We start from the raw sequence: 14,781 nt of genomic DNA on the forward strand, positions 1-14,781 counted from the left end.
CGCAATCGCCGTGCCCTTTGTGTCCTCCTGCGCATGCGGAGCCGCGCGCGGGGCTCGCCGGGAAGCGTAGTCCGCGCGGCTGCGGAAGTCTCGGCCGGGCCGGGCCCCTCAGGGTGTGCGGGGCCGAGTGAGGGACTGCGAGTGTCAGTGTCTAGTGAGGAAGAGGAAAGTGACCGTGTGAAGCTTCAGAACTGCATACAGGAAAAGGTGTGTCACATTCATGATGGTGCGTGAGAGAAGCAGTAGGCGTGGGGGTTGAAAAGTCTGTTGAACAGGTCATAGAATCATTAAAGTTGAAAGAGACCTCTAAGATCGAGTCAGTGCAGAAAAATCATGCGGAGTCCACTGGGGCACACACACCCATAGGGTTTTCTGTGTCAAGGTTTGGAGGAGACAGCCCCTTTTACCCCGAAATCCTGGCTCCACCTCTTCCTTTCCCCATGGGCCGAGATGCTAGGAAGGTACAGCCTTCCCGAACAGCCTAGCACATATTCCCCCCTCGTATATGTAATTTCCCCCCAAAGTTCAGAAACTCAGGCTTGTGCCTACCCATTTGTTTCAGAGTCAGACTGTCTGGGTTCTGTAACAGACCTGTGGCTTGTAGTTGGTAGAGACATTAAGACGCCTTTCAACAACGTTAACACCCATACCCTCACCCATGGAAGTATTTTGTAAAGACATAAACACACATCTTTCTTATTAGGTCCAACCATAAATGACCTCCCAGAGTAACGAGTCCTTAATCAGGTACAGAACTTGGATAATACTTTTTATTGTATAGTAATTCTCATATCAATACTCAAGTTTACGAGGTTCGAGGCGGCTGTCACTCGCTGGACATCACTTTTCAGCTTCATCTTTCCACAACTACGCAGGAGAGGGCTCACACAGCGATCTGCCCTGACAGATCAGTTTTGCAGAGCTGTTGGGCACTGACAGTACCACAAACAGAAGCAAGAAGAGCCACTGTCTGCACAGCAGCGCCCAACACCCATTTTACAGCTGCAGAGGGCCTCCCTGAGAGCCCTGTGCCTGTCGACAGGGGAGCGACAGCGCTGATCCGCTCCTCCCTCCCCAGCGCCGTCCCGCACATCCCGTCACCTGCACCGGAGCCCCGGCCCCCCGCGCTGCCGGGCGGCCTTTAAGGGGCGGCCCCGCGGCCATCTTGGGCAGAGGCGCGTGCGCGGTGCGGAGCGGCAGCCGGAGCGATGGGGCCGGGACAGAACTGCACCGTGCGGGGTATGGCTGGCCGGGAGCCGGAGGTGTGAGCTGAGCGGAGGGGCGGGGCAGGCCCGGGGGCCCGGGACGGCGGCCGGGCAGGACGGGACGGGGGGCGCCGCTCGGGGGGCGGCTGCTCCTGGCGCCCCGTGCCCCGTCGGACCCCCGGGACAAGATGGCGGGCTGCCCGCCGCCGGGCCCGCGGCGTGCGGCGCGTCTGGAAGCGGCCGTGGGATCCGCTCGTCAGTAAAACCCAGCTGCGGTCAGCGAGGGGAGAATGCGCTGTGGGGTCCCGCTTCCCCCAGTCCCACCCCGCCGCCGTGTGAGGGCCCGGAGCCGCCGAGCTCCGCGCCGGGCCCTTGAGGCTGCTCCGGCCCTCGCAGCGGGCTCGGCCGCCCGCCGGGTTTTATCTGTAGTGAGCACGGCCCGTTTCAGACATCGCTGTTTATTTCTGTCGTTCCACCTGTTTGAGTGAAAATTTCCTGGAAACCTGTAAATGTCAGAGATCCTGTCTGGCTCTCAATGCCCGCTACTGAACAGTAGAGGTAGCGGTGACATTTGCGCTGTGTAATGATTGACCTGAACCGCGCCTGAGGTAGCGCTGTGTGTTTTAAATGCTGTTGCACAACCAGACAGGATGAAATAGTTGGGCCGGGTGGAGGATAGAATAGACTAGAAAGATTAATCACCTAATTTCCTCTAAAAAATGAGCTTTACGTGCATGACTGGTTTCTACTTGCAAAGCTGCTCATGGTTTATGTCCTTGATTTAGCGGGCAGATGGTTTGGGGTTTTTTTGTTGAGGGCTGAGGGAGGATGGAAGCTGCTGATGCAGAGGATAGTGGCAAAGACATTGGTCTAAAATGGGTTATAGTGGTGGAAGGCTTATTAAAATAATCAAACCACTGAGGATCACTTGGTAATAGTTTGCATCCAGGTTGTGTTCCCAACGGCAGCTTGCTGTCATTTATAATCTTGCAAGAATTAGAACAGTTCCTAGACACTGGGAATTAAGCAGAAAATCTTCGTGGAGATGGGAGAAGAATATGCTCCTAACCAAACTGCAAATATCCTCATTATTTAACAGAAGAGCAGCTGATGGCACTAGTCGGGAGGGTGCTTTGGGAGATGACAGCATTAGGTTTTTGTGATTTCTGAAGAGATTAAACTTGATCAGTGCTTTATGACTGGCAGGTTACAGTTCTTCCTCCAGCTGGCATGTGTCTGAGGCTAATGAGTATTGAAAATCATTTATTCTCTACGGAAAACTAGACCCCAGAAATTTACAGTACTTTTGTGAGATTTAATTTGTGCTGGCAGTTCGGGGAGTTAATTGCCTCTGCCCGTGTGCCCTTTGCAGGGCAGTGAGTGGCACGGCTCGTGCTTTTGGTCTGAGAGGTGTGCACGTTTGCAGGTGTGACCCCACACCAACCACAGACCTGATCATGGTGCCATGCCTTTTACTGCTTATTGCTGAAATCCAGCAATCTTTGCCCCTCAGGTGTCCTTTACCATACATTTTCAGTTAAATTAAATGTGCCAGTCATAATCTCATTTTTTGTGGATGCTGTGGAGTGGTAGAAGTGATTTTGTTGGCTTTGACTGCTTGACTTTTAGTGTTAGGCTTTTTGTGTGTCCAGTTATTTTGGATGACTCTTCAGTAAGTGAATATCATGTGTTTCTCCATCATTGGCTTTTATTGTGGGCAGTGGCACTACTGGTCTGTCATGAACAACTCTTGCACAATAATAGTCTCCTCATTCCAGACAAAATGAGGACAGAAATGCTTGAAAGTTACAAGCACTTCTGCAGACATAAAATACAGTTTTTCACGTCAGGTGTTACTACTCTGTGACTTCTGAATAACATAACTATTTTCTAAGCAGCAGAGGTAACTTGGACTAACTTTGTTGGGGTGAAGCCTTCCCCCATATTGTTGGTAGCTGCTAGAATGTAAATTGGTCTGGGTTCTTAAGAAGAATTTCTGTGGAGGCAAGACCACTTCACTTTCTTAGTCCTCTTCTCAGAGCAGTCGGTAAATGTGCTTTCCTGTGGATAAAGCATCTCAGAGCTCTCTAGCAGATCCAGAAACTCCCTCTGTAGTGCAGGTCTGGAAACATCCAGAGCAATGTTCTAGATGTTTAGAGAAAGAAGAGAGGAGAAACTTTGATCTAAATCTCTTTCATCAGGATATGTCCAAAGAATACAGAAGAGAATAAATCCCTGTCAGTGTCTTATTGCCATTCTCATCTCTGATTTTTTTGTTTACTTTTGTGCATTGCCTGCTCTCCTGGGACTCCATTCTTTGAATTTATTTCCTTCTTTCTATCTCTCTTGCTGTCTCTTCTCTCCTTTGTGTTTTATTTTTTCTGGCGTGGTAGCTGAAATTTTCTCCATTGTTTAGTGCTTAAACACAAAACCAATTTTTTCTGCCATGCTACACAGACCTGTTTTGTCTTGTCTTGTAACACTGTGGTTTGGTATTATACCAGAATTGGGAGTTCTTTAATAAAACCTCAAAAGTTGTTCCTACTGCTTTTTATTTTAAGAAGAAATAAAAACCCCTTGACACTCCACATCAGTGTCACTCTGTTAACAGATGCCTCATGCATGACCTTAGGAGTTTGGCAGCAAACTGTTGAATTGGCACCAGAGGTCTTTTGAAACAGTTCAGAGTATTTAAAAATAAAAGTGTTCTTCTTCCACATGCATTTTATGGTTAACTTAGTTAGAAAGATTAAATGGGTGTTCCAGCTTTTCCAGATGTGTGTGAAACAAGACAAAACTTTCTGCCTCCGAAACCCTGTAGGCTGATTTACCAGAGAGTCTAATGAATAAATTAAAATATTTCTTCTAAATTTTCATGATATTTATCAAGGCAATTCTGGAATTTAAAGAATAAGACTGCTTTAAATGTTTTGATTTAACACATCATTGGTTGATAAAATTTTCCATCCCAAAAGGGGAAAAGCAAAGTGGCTCCAGTGAAGCCACTACCTGAAAAAAGGTAATACAGTAGAAAAGACATTCTTGTATTGTAAGAAGAAATACCTGAAGCTGTTGATATGTATCCATATAGGTTATTGATGTGTATCCAAGCTATTAATAAGCTTGTATAAGCTATTGATATTAATACATCTTGCCTGTGTGTGAAGGATGACTCTGGTCCTTGGGAGAAGAGGCCGAGGATCACTGCGAGATGAGATGACAATTTAGTGTGTGATCTCTGCTTGCTGAACTGGAGCTGATGTGCACAGTTATGGGGGATGGCCCCAGGGGTGTCAGAGGGAGCTGGGCTGGCTGCAGATGTGCAGAAAAGCTCTTCTGAATGTGCTGCTGAATTTTAGTACAGACTTCTCTTGTCACAGAAATGTTAGCAGTTTTTTTCCTCTTCTTATTTGCTAAGTTGTCTTGGACTTTCGGATAGGCACAAGTAAAGATCATCTTCCTTAAGGTGCAGTACCTTAAATAGTGCTTCAGTTAGAGGAGCCACCTGTGGGCTTCATTGAAGTCACTCTTTCCCTTTGGGTTTCACGAGATACATGGTCCCCCTGTGCCCTTGTCACTTATTGAAGATGCAGGTGCAGGTTTGGGCCATGGGCAGTGCCCTGGTAGCAGCTTGGGCAGTCCTTGCAATTGCTGCTGCCCCAAAAGCCACACAGTGAGCAGCCCTAGATCTGCCTGTGCTGCTGGAGCTGCACTTGGCATTTCTTTGGGGTCACCTCCAACTTGTCAGAGCCAGCAGGTCCCTGAGCTTGCTGAACTCCTCCCAGCCACACCCCAGGGTGCAGGTGCTGCAGTGGCTTTTCTTGGGAGAGCTGCTGTCTTGGATTTAAACTGTCCTTTTGATTCATTTAGGCTGTTGTGCTAAATTAAAGCGGATTTTCATAGAATCATTTTTAAATTTTAATTTCCTCACTTCTTTATCAAAGTTAATGCATTACTCTGGGGAATAAAGGATGAAAACTCACTGAATATAAATGGATCTAAAACACAGCATTCACAACCTGGTCTCTGAGGCTTTTATTGTTTTAAGGAGTTGGGGAGCAGGGAGACATGCCTGCCCTGAATTCTTCCATGTTAAAGATGATTTTCTGTATCTTAATATCACCTTACTGTTACAGGAAGGGTTTGTCACTCATTAGCAGGGGAGGTCTCAGTGTATGTTGGTCTCTTCTGTGTCATTTACTAAGAAAATGGACTCTGAAGGATCTCTGCATCTTTTACTCCTTTAGTGAGACTCTGAAATTCAGAGTGCCTGCATCCCCAGGTCTCACAGGGCTGCAGACACTGCAGACCTGTCTGATTCCACATGTTGCTGCAGCCAGACACCTCTGGATCAGTTTGATGCCTGTCAGTGTTTTAGCTGAGGAAAGGGCTTGATAGAGATTTTAGGAAAATTTGTGGGATAGGGACAGAAAACCTTGATAGTTTTAGTCCAAGCTGTCAGTGGAAATACAGCAAATCACATCATGGAAAGTAGCAAGAACTAATAAAGGTTTTTGTTTCTTCCTAGACTTGGACATATTGATGTCTCTTGCTCCACAGATGCCACCTAACTTGGCATCTTACAAATCCAATTAAAACACAGAAGGACAGGAGACAGTTGTAATTTTATGAAGCTCTGTAAATGAAGTGCTAAAAGTGAAATTGCTGTTTATTTGTCTGTAAACAGAAGTTGCAGTACATGTAGGAGTGCTGGATAGAAAGCAAAGAGAGAGAGCAGCCACTTGTTACTGTGAGAGGAAACAACGGACCTGGTGCTGCAACCTCAACCTTTGAGCAAAGTCCAGCTTATTTTCATGAAGCAGAGAGAAAACAGTAGAGCCACAAAAAAGTAGGAAAACCTCTTGCAGGAATGGACATTGTGCAAAGACAGACTGCAAAAATTTTCCCGATAAAGGGAGGAAATGTGAGGATGAGTTGTGGTAAGAGGATTTTTTAAATGAAAGTTGTCTTGCAGAGATGCAGGATTTAATCTAGTTAAAATAAACATGTGCTGTGATTCCTAAATAGAATCTTTTTGGATCCTTGTTCTTTCTTCTATACTGTGGTAGGGATTTAATCTAAGATGGCTTTTGTTACAGGTGGTAGTATGTTTAATAATTTCCCCATTGCCAAATGACTGGTTTTAGTTTTTTTAGTTACAAGATGGATTTTATTAAAAGCTACTCAGTGCCCATGCCTTTTTGGGGTTGAAGCCTAGTTTTGGGTTGTTAGCACTGACTGTTCTTCTTTAGTGACTTTCTTGCAACTGAAACAAACACAAGTTTTTTACTGCTACACCTAGTTTAATATGCTGAACTTTGAAATAATGTACTACTGATGGTAATATCAGGGTTTGCTAAGGAGAAAAGTTAAAAACAAAACCAAACCATGAAAACTCTACCAGGTTAATGCTCACCCTTGTGTAGAAAGGATTGGGGTGAAGTAGAACTCTGATCAGTAGAAAAGAGCATTTTGACTAGGTGACTGTCAAAGGAAAATACTCTTTAAGGTAGAGAGTTGCTACTACAGAATAAAAATATCTGTTGGAAAGTAAAGAGGTATTGCTGCAAGCATGAAAACATTTACTGCTGAGTAGTTTTAATAGAATGTTGTGGTCAAAACCTGACTGTCTCCTGTTTTTTCTTCTTTTATTCTAGCTGAATGGGTTGCTGCAGCCTCCATAGCTGCTGGAGCAGCTGCTCTTGGATATCTAGCTTACAAAGCAATTCTTTGTAAAGACAAAGCCTCCAAAGCAATGGTGAACCCCAATATCCAGAAGGATAACCCCAAGGTAGTCCATGCCTTTGATATGGAAGATCTGGGAGACAAGGCTGTGTACTGTCGTTGTTGGAGGTCCAAGCAGGTAAGAGAAGAGGGAATGGGTCCAGTGTTGTTCATGTTCATTGTTGATAAATTATTAAACCTTTCAGCAAAACTATTTTAAAACTGCTTTATTTAGAGCAAGCTAAGCTCTTTTCACCTCAGTGATTCTGCACAGATAAGTAGCAATATTCTAACCTATAGAATGATGCACATTTGTTCTGATGCTCTGAGTAAAGCCTGCAGATCAGTGCTAATAGTGGACAGAATGTTCCTCTAGCTCTGAAGAAGATCTCCTGAAAAGAGAGCAACTGTCTGGAGCATGACCATGAGTGACAGATGCCATTTTGTGTACTGCCTGTGCTGATACTGAGAATTATCCAAAGCTTGGCAGTGGGAGCTCAGGAACCACAGTCTGTGAGCATCTTAAACATCTCTTTTTGGAGAAAGTTGAAGTCAGAAAGTCCTTGCTAGAGTACATGGTGTGTGCCAGTGCAATCACAGTGGCATGCTTTAAGCTTCTGTTTTTGAGCAATTTTGAGCTTCTGTTTTTGAGCAGTTAAAAGTCTGGGCTAAATATTGGTCCAGCTTGCTTGCATTTGAATTTTGGGTTGCTTCAATTGCCTTAACCTAGTGGTAACCTTTCCTCTCAGTAACAGTACCTCAGATTTAAATCTGATCTTAGGGGTGTGTGACACCTGACATGTGTATACTTTATAGATAAAGGTACTTCTGGGATCTGTAATGAGAGAAAGCAGATTGCATGGTTAATCCTGTCCATTTACCACTGGTGCACATTTAAAAGCTGTTTTAGGAGGTGCCTGTGTGTGGAATTTGAAATAATACAGACCTTCAGAGCCAGACAACTGCCTTGAAATTTAGCTGTCCTTCCTCCAAGGAGGTGAATACTCTGCTTCTCAGGTCTGAGACATTGTTCTCATCAGGCCAAACTCAGCAATTTCCAGGTGCTGTAACTTTGGGCTCTTGCTCTTTCAGATCTGACTTCATCGCCTTGCAGGTAACTCAGGAGCTTACACATTTGTACTGAATTGGGTTTTACAGTGTAACACTGCTAAGGAATAAACAGCATTATGATTTGGTGCTGAAAGTCTTGTGGAGGTGGCCTTGTCTTCTTTATTCTGTCTGGAGTCTGAACTGAAGAAACCCTGCTTGAACCCTGGTGTTTGTGCTCTCTGCTTCCTAGTCAGTCTTCTAAACAGAAATGGAAGATGGTGTCTGATTCTGCTGGCTGCACTGCAGCTCCTGCCAATTGTTTGCTGTTATTTGATGTTACCCTTCTTTTGGTGTGAAAGAAGAACCTTCAGAAGTATGTTTTGGTTTTGGCATATGTTTAAGGGATATTGACAGCTTAGGAACATAATTGCCCTACTGAGTTAGAAACACAGTAGATGAGGCTGTAATGAGTGCCTTCTTAGAATTCTGATCTGAAAGGTCTTGTGAAGGCTTTTAGGGGGTCAGTGGAAAGTTTGGAAGGTATTTGTTTCCTATTATTGCTGTTTAATGATAAGTATTTTAGTCAACATGTTCCACCTCAAAGCCTGTAGTTTCCAGCTTAGTTGCCTTCCTCTTGCCTTCATGGGCTGACCTTGCAGCCTGGGTTGCACAACCTTTAATAGGGTTTGTGTGCTTCTCCTATTTGTTATTGTGAAACAGTCATAAAGTACATCATTCTTACATGCTTGTCATAGCTGGAAGTTGTCAGCTAGCCTTACCTGGCTTTTACAGTCCTCAAACTGTTTAAATTTTTAATTATGTGGTGTCAGAATGTGGAATGTGTGTGCTTTCAATGCAGGGAATTACAGTTACTTCAGATGCATTAGGGATATGCCAGGTTTTTGTTAAATAGGTGCATCTAAAGGCTGGAAGAAATGTCCTTTTTTGTCACTCTGTGCAATTCTCCTGAGATCAGGCTCACCTGAGGCATGGGGCTGTTGCTAGAAGCAGCAGCATTAGGAACCCCAGGATGTTTCTGTTGCACTGATGGTGTGATGCACTTGCACCTGACCCCACATGGTGCTCCTCCTCTATATGGGATAACAAAGTTGGACTGCACCAGAGTATTTTAGAGTAACTCTTGAAAAAAGAGCACTTCTTTTTGTTTGGGTTCTTTTTCTGAAAAAGTGTACTTAAAAGGCTTTTGTGCTGGCCAAAGTCTTTGTGTAATGTATGTGTTTTAAAAAACCAAACATGGTATATTGAAATAAGTTTGTCTTGGCATGTAATTATCTGTTAATAATAAATGGCTGGTTCTTTAAATAACCCTTTTCTATTCAGTGTTGTGCTCTGCAGGCACTTCATACTTGTCCAGTTTAGTGAAAAAACCCAGTGCTCAAACTTACCAACACAGAGACAAGAGTTTTGTCTTTTAAACTGTAATTAAAGTTAGAACACTTGTTTTCTTACTTATCTTCATTTTTAGGTGTGAGTTGGGGGAGTGGGAAATTTAATTTGCTGTCTTTTTACAATGACATGCAGCTCCTGTGTCTCCCAGAGAAGTATTAGCCCCCAGGTTGTGGGCTGAGGAATACTGCTGCAGGCTATCAGCAGAAATAGAGATAGAGAATCCAAACATGTTCAGTGTCAAGGGAAATCAGCTGAGCTGTCCAGATCAGTGTACAACTCCCCTGGGGTTTGAGCTGTGACCACTATTGCTGTTAGCCTGCTTTGTTTTTAATCAGGGATGAACACATTGTGTCAGGCCCAGTATCCTTCTCTGCAGGGTCTGGTGTTTGAGGTGAGCAAGTGAGAGCTCTGGGAGAGGGATGTTTGGTTTGGTGTTTGTCCCTGAGAAGCTCAGGTCCAGTGCAGCAGCCCCTGGCAGCCAGTGTTGTGAGAGAGCTGGGCAGCAGAATGAATGCAGAGCAGTCACTGTTGGCAGCTGTTAAAGATGTCTCCATGCTGTCTGAACCCAGCAATCCCACCATCTTTGTTGCTTGGAAACTTGAAGTGATGATGTTGTAGCTGGACTTTGGGCTGCCTCCTTGGAGCTTGTGAGATGTTAGTGTCTGATGGAAGCTGTGTCATTGCATCTGTGAAGACCAGTGGGTTGTGGTGTTAAGTGGGAAAACAACTGGCCCAGGAACATCTGCTGAAAGCTGCTCAATGCCCCAGTAACATTAATTCCTGTTTGCTGAGATTTTGCCCAAGTGTCTGTCTCTGCTTTTTCGTTGAGTCACAAATGACTGATGGAATGAGATCTCTCCATGAATCAGCTTATTATGAGCATTCTCTGAATTCAAAGTTTCTTTATTCAGAAATAGTGTATGCCATTTTTAGCTTAGGTTTTGACATTTCATTACTCTGAAAAGCCAGAAGAAACCCCTACACCTCATCTCTCTCCTTCCCTCCCAATACTATCCTGCAGACAAGGTGGTGTTATTTTTAAAGCTCTGTATATTGTTTCATTGTGTTGGTTTTTTGCAGTACTTTGAAATCTTTTATCCTAATGAAGCATGGGTGGTGGGGTATTCATGTTTTCCAAAGGCTGTGACTGGAGCAGGAGCACTGAGCTCAGTGGGGCATTGAGTACTGACTGTGGTGGTGCTGCAGGAGGATGGAAGTGTTGCAGAGGCAGCAGCTGAGTAATGCCCTGTTAACTTTCAGCCCTATTACTTCTAAGCAAACAAATTGTACCTGAATGCAAAATACCAGTGTGTGATTTCTGTGATCACCTCCAGTTTCCTGTGCAGAGGGGGTGTCCCCCTGAAAATGCATCCTTGAGAAGTGATGGGATCCAGCCTCACTCTTACTGCCTCACAGGATGTCTTTCAGCTCTTCCATGTGCTAAGAGCTTCCCAGGAGCTTCTTCTTATCACTTCTCTGGGAGCTGGGCAGTTAGAGCTGGCTAAAGGAGTCCCTGTAATTCTTGCTCTGACCAGCCTGTTCTAGGGTGGGGTTTGTTTGGGGTTTTTTAATGGAACAAATATTTCTTCAAATGACTTGGAACTGATGTGGCTCTTAAGGGCAGCACTGAGGAAGCTTGGGGCAAGGTTGGGAGTAAGGTACTCCAGGTAGGTCACAGCTGAGGGTCTGCTCAGGCTGTGGTTTCTCCTGCTCACCTGAGGCAGGAACACCAAAGAGTGGAGTTTGTGGCTGCTGCTTTAGGGCAAGCCTCGTGTCTGCTGTGCACTAACAAGGATAAAGCAGCATTCAGCCAAACCTCAGCGAGACCTGAGATGCTGGCATAAAAGTTGTGGTCTGTGGCTTCAGTGGATTTAATGAAAAGATGGCTCATAAACTTTCAGCCTAGGTTCTCAGTTCTGACCCTGGATGTACCTCAGGTGTGTTTATTCTTTCTTTTTTCAGTTCCCACTGTGTGATGGCTCTCACACAAAGCACAACGAGGAAACTGGCGACAACGTTGGGCCTCTGATCATCAAGAGGAAGGAGGCGTAGAGTGAACACTAGAAGCTCCAGAATCAATGTCTGACAAATCCTCTGTTCTCTTGTAATTGGGGGGGAAAAAAATCCACAAATTCTTTGTCATATCACTGAAGACTTCCCATTTAGTATATACATCAGGCTTCAGCATGTATATTTTCTCTGGTACTTGTTGTCTTTCAATCACTACAATGCATAATTTATTAAGTAGTTATGGTTTAAATTTTTTGTCCTGTAAAATGTGTGTACCCTCTCACTAGTGTGAAACTAAAATGAGGCACAGAATGTACTTCATCAGGAAATAGGTATTAAATTATTTTCAGCTACATGTGTATGGAAAGGTAGATAATAAAATCCTGGAGAGGTTAAGAGGTAGATAGATATCCATGTAAAAGGCAGTGGCAGGGAAGAAATCACAGTGCCATCTTTATCTCTGATTGTGCTGCATTTTCTGCAGGTGTCACATTTGTTTATTACACTACAGTGCTCTATGGCTTCTGTAAAAGAACAAATTCAAATTGCTAGCTATGAACAGACAACAGAAAAGGCTGAAAGATGGGGCTAGAGGGCAACTTTACCTTTGATTTACTGCAGCATTGAAACTTGATACTACTTCTGTTTGGTATCCAGAAAACACTATCCAAACTGCAGACCTGTATTTAGAGTAGGATTAGGGAAATAGTCTCTAGAGATTTCTTAATAGATGAATGAAATGACACAAAGTGCTCCAGGAGTGGTGGGCAGTGGAGGTGGCAGGGTTGCTATTGCTGTTAGAGAAAGCCTTAGTTTCACTTGCATTCTTTCAGTGAAGCCAACTTCCCCAGACCACAGGATGCTTCTGTGGGGTGGCTCTGCTGATTAATTCCAGAAGCTAAAAGAAAAACTAAAACCCCCACCTGTTATCACCTCTGCTTCACCATTGCACTGGCTGGTTCTGGAAAGCTTTTCCCACTGAGAAGGGAGGAGGCATACCTTTTTCTTAATATGTGGCCTTAGGCTCTATGTGTCTTAACTCCTGCCTCCCTGGGCTGCTAACATGGTTCAGCTGATTTTACCAAAAAACCCTGGCATGGAGGAAGAAAGGCTTTGAAAACAGATAGAAACAAGAAGGGAGGGAAGGATGAGACAGAGGAGAGGTCTTAGCCTCCTTACCCATGGCACTTGTCTTGTTTGGCACGGTTGCATTAGTGGCTGTCCCGTTGGTTTCCTTAAATAGCTTTGCTTTGTTAACATGCATGTAAGTACAAAGCAAAACCCAAAGAGTGGGGCAGCAGGGGGCAGTTCTGTACTGCCCAGTCCATGAGTGGAACTGTGGCCTGCATAAGATTGAGCTCTGAATGTCCTCGGACAGAAACTACCTCAGGGCTACATCAAAGGCCTTGTTAGGAAGCTGACATTTTAGCCTGGACCCTTAAGGATTCTTCTTCTTAAGATGATCAGGGCAGGAGAGTTCAGTTTGCTTTATTTTTTTAGGGGTGGTTAGTACAACACGTTAAAACTGAAGATGTTTTCCATAGTTTCTGTGTGAGGCTTTCAGAGGCTGAGGTCTTGGCCAGCTGGTGTGGATTTGGGCAGAAGCCCAGAATGTAAAGAAGGAGGCACAGGTAGGGAAAGGTGGAGTGTCAGAGTCAGGGCACTACTGTCCAAGAGACCTCTTGACCTGAAAGAAGTTGCAGTCAAATATGTTAGTTTGTCTGTTCTGTCTGAGTGTAAAGACTTGATATTTTTTACTTTGCTGAGTGCTAATACATATGGAAAGTTGTTTTAACCTTAAATTATCAAATACATTTTATCCAAAGCAAAGTAACTTCTGTATTATTAGAATATGACAGTGGATATTTCTGTATTTTTGTCAAATACACATTTGAGCTCATCTTAATCTCAAGGTTGTAAAGTCTGTGTTCTCATGGCTATGCTCTTTCTTTCAGTAGAGCTGTACAGTGCTGCTGTAGTCATGAACCTGTGTGTGGAGTGGATTTTCCTTCTGAGACTCCTTTTCCTGTCAACATCAAAGCCTGGCTGCTCCTGAGGAATAGAAATTCAATGTTAATGGTCTGAGAAATGAAGTCCTGAGGTTTCAGATAAGTCTCCTGAGTCATTAAACTATTTTGTGGAGTTTGCCAATAAAAGATTTCCGGCAGTTTGGGCGTCAGGGAAATGGGCCCTGTGGGAAGTTTTATTCCTGAGAAGCACAGTCTCTGTTGATTTACATCCTGGTGACTTTTGTTTTGGACAAGTGTTGCATTTCCAAATGTTGGTTTGAGTTTTCAGATCTTAATTAGAGGCACATACAATGCCTGTACTGTACCTTATTTATGCAAGCTGTTCAAATGTGATGATGAGAAGAGTCTTGGATTTGAGGAAACAAACTTAACCAAGCAGTCTCGATGAGCATCACAGAGAACACTTCATTTTTTTCTCTTAGTACCATAAAAGGTACTAAGGTACCATAATAGGCACTACATTCTAATGGCCAGTGTGCTTGACTGTTCCAGTGTTTTCCTCAGTCTTGTTCTTTAGGGCTTTCTGCAAATAACCTCTAGAGTATGAAGTGCATTGGTTACATTTCTACCAGTTTTAACCATAAATTTAACCACATGATTCACATGTGCAATTTTGACCTCAGATTGACATTCCTAATAGAAAGCCTTCAAAAATTAAAGCAGAGAAAAATCCCTGCCACAGAGTAAAACTATTTCTGCTTCTCGTTATTTTCAGCTTGCAAGTGTTTGTTGGGAAGGTCAGGCAATTAAAGTACTGATTCTTGAGTAATTGAGTGTGACTCATTGCAGTAGTGTGAATGTCAGGTATCTGAGTGCTTCTACAGTCAGGATCCTTGAAGGAGAGGCTGTCAGTTACAGGTATTTCCTGCAGGTTTCACTGGAGCACTCAGTCTGCAGACTCAGGGGGCAGTAGAGGGCACAGCACTGCAGCTGTGCTCTCCACTGGATGGAAACAGAGGCCACGTGTTGTGGTTTGACCCTGGCCAAATGCCAGCCATCCACAAAAGCCATTCACTCACCCTCTCTTGCTCTCAGCTGGGCAGAGGAGAGGGAAAAAAATTAATGAAGGGCTCATGTGTTGAGATGAGGACTGGGAGAAAACACTCCAAGGGCAAAACAGGTTGAAATTTCAAGGTATAAAGTAAATTTATGATTAATAGAGTCAGAGGAGGATAATAGGAAGTAAAATATGCCTTTAAAACATCTTTCTTTTTTTTTTTTTTTTTCCAGCCCCTCCCTCCTTCCCATTGACAGTAGAGGGAGACAGGGCATGGGGGTTTTGGTCAGTTTGTCACTGGACATCTTCTGTTTGCTCAGGGAGAGGAGCATTTCCTCTGCTCTGCTGTGGGGTC

General features: G+C 44.1%; 1 protein-coding gene across 6 annotated transcripts; it reads left to right on the plus strand.

The window, feature by feature from the left end:
- The first annotated feature begins 762 nt into the window (after positions 1-762).
- On the plus strand, positions 763-14,198 carry CISD1 (CDGSH iron sulfur domain 1). Of its 6 annotated transcripts, none has more exons than XM_063164077.1 (4): positions 763-1,239; positions 6,863-7,068; positions 11,352-11,469; positions 13,355-14,198. In XM_063164077.1, the coding sequence occupies exons 1-3, from the start codon at positions 1,209-1,211 to the stop codon at positions 11,439-11,441; spliced, it is 327 nt and encodes a 108-aa protein (XP_063020147.1). In that variant the 5' UTR covers positions 763-1,208; the 3' UTR covers positions 11,442-11,469; positions 13,355-14,198. The 6 variants fall into 6 exon arrangements, with proteins under 6 accessions (XP_063020147.1, XP_063020146.1, XP_063020145.1 ...); XM_063164076.1 differs by having other exon boundaries at positions 13,358-14,198; XM_063164072.1 differs by lacking the exon at positions 763-1,239 and adding an exon at positions 5,994-6,145.
- The last annotated feature ends 583 nt before the right edge of the window (positions 14,199-14,781 follow it).

Source organism: Melospiza melodia, chromosome 9, assembly GCF_035770615.1.
Source record: "Melospiza melodia melodia isolate bMelMel2 chromosome 9, bMelMel2.pri, whole genome shotgun sequence".
In the NCBI taxonomy this organism is placed as follows: Eukaryota; Metazoa; Chordata; class Aves; order Passeriformes; family Passerellidae; genus Melospiza; species Melospiza melodia.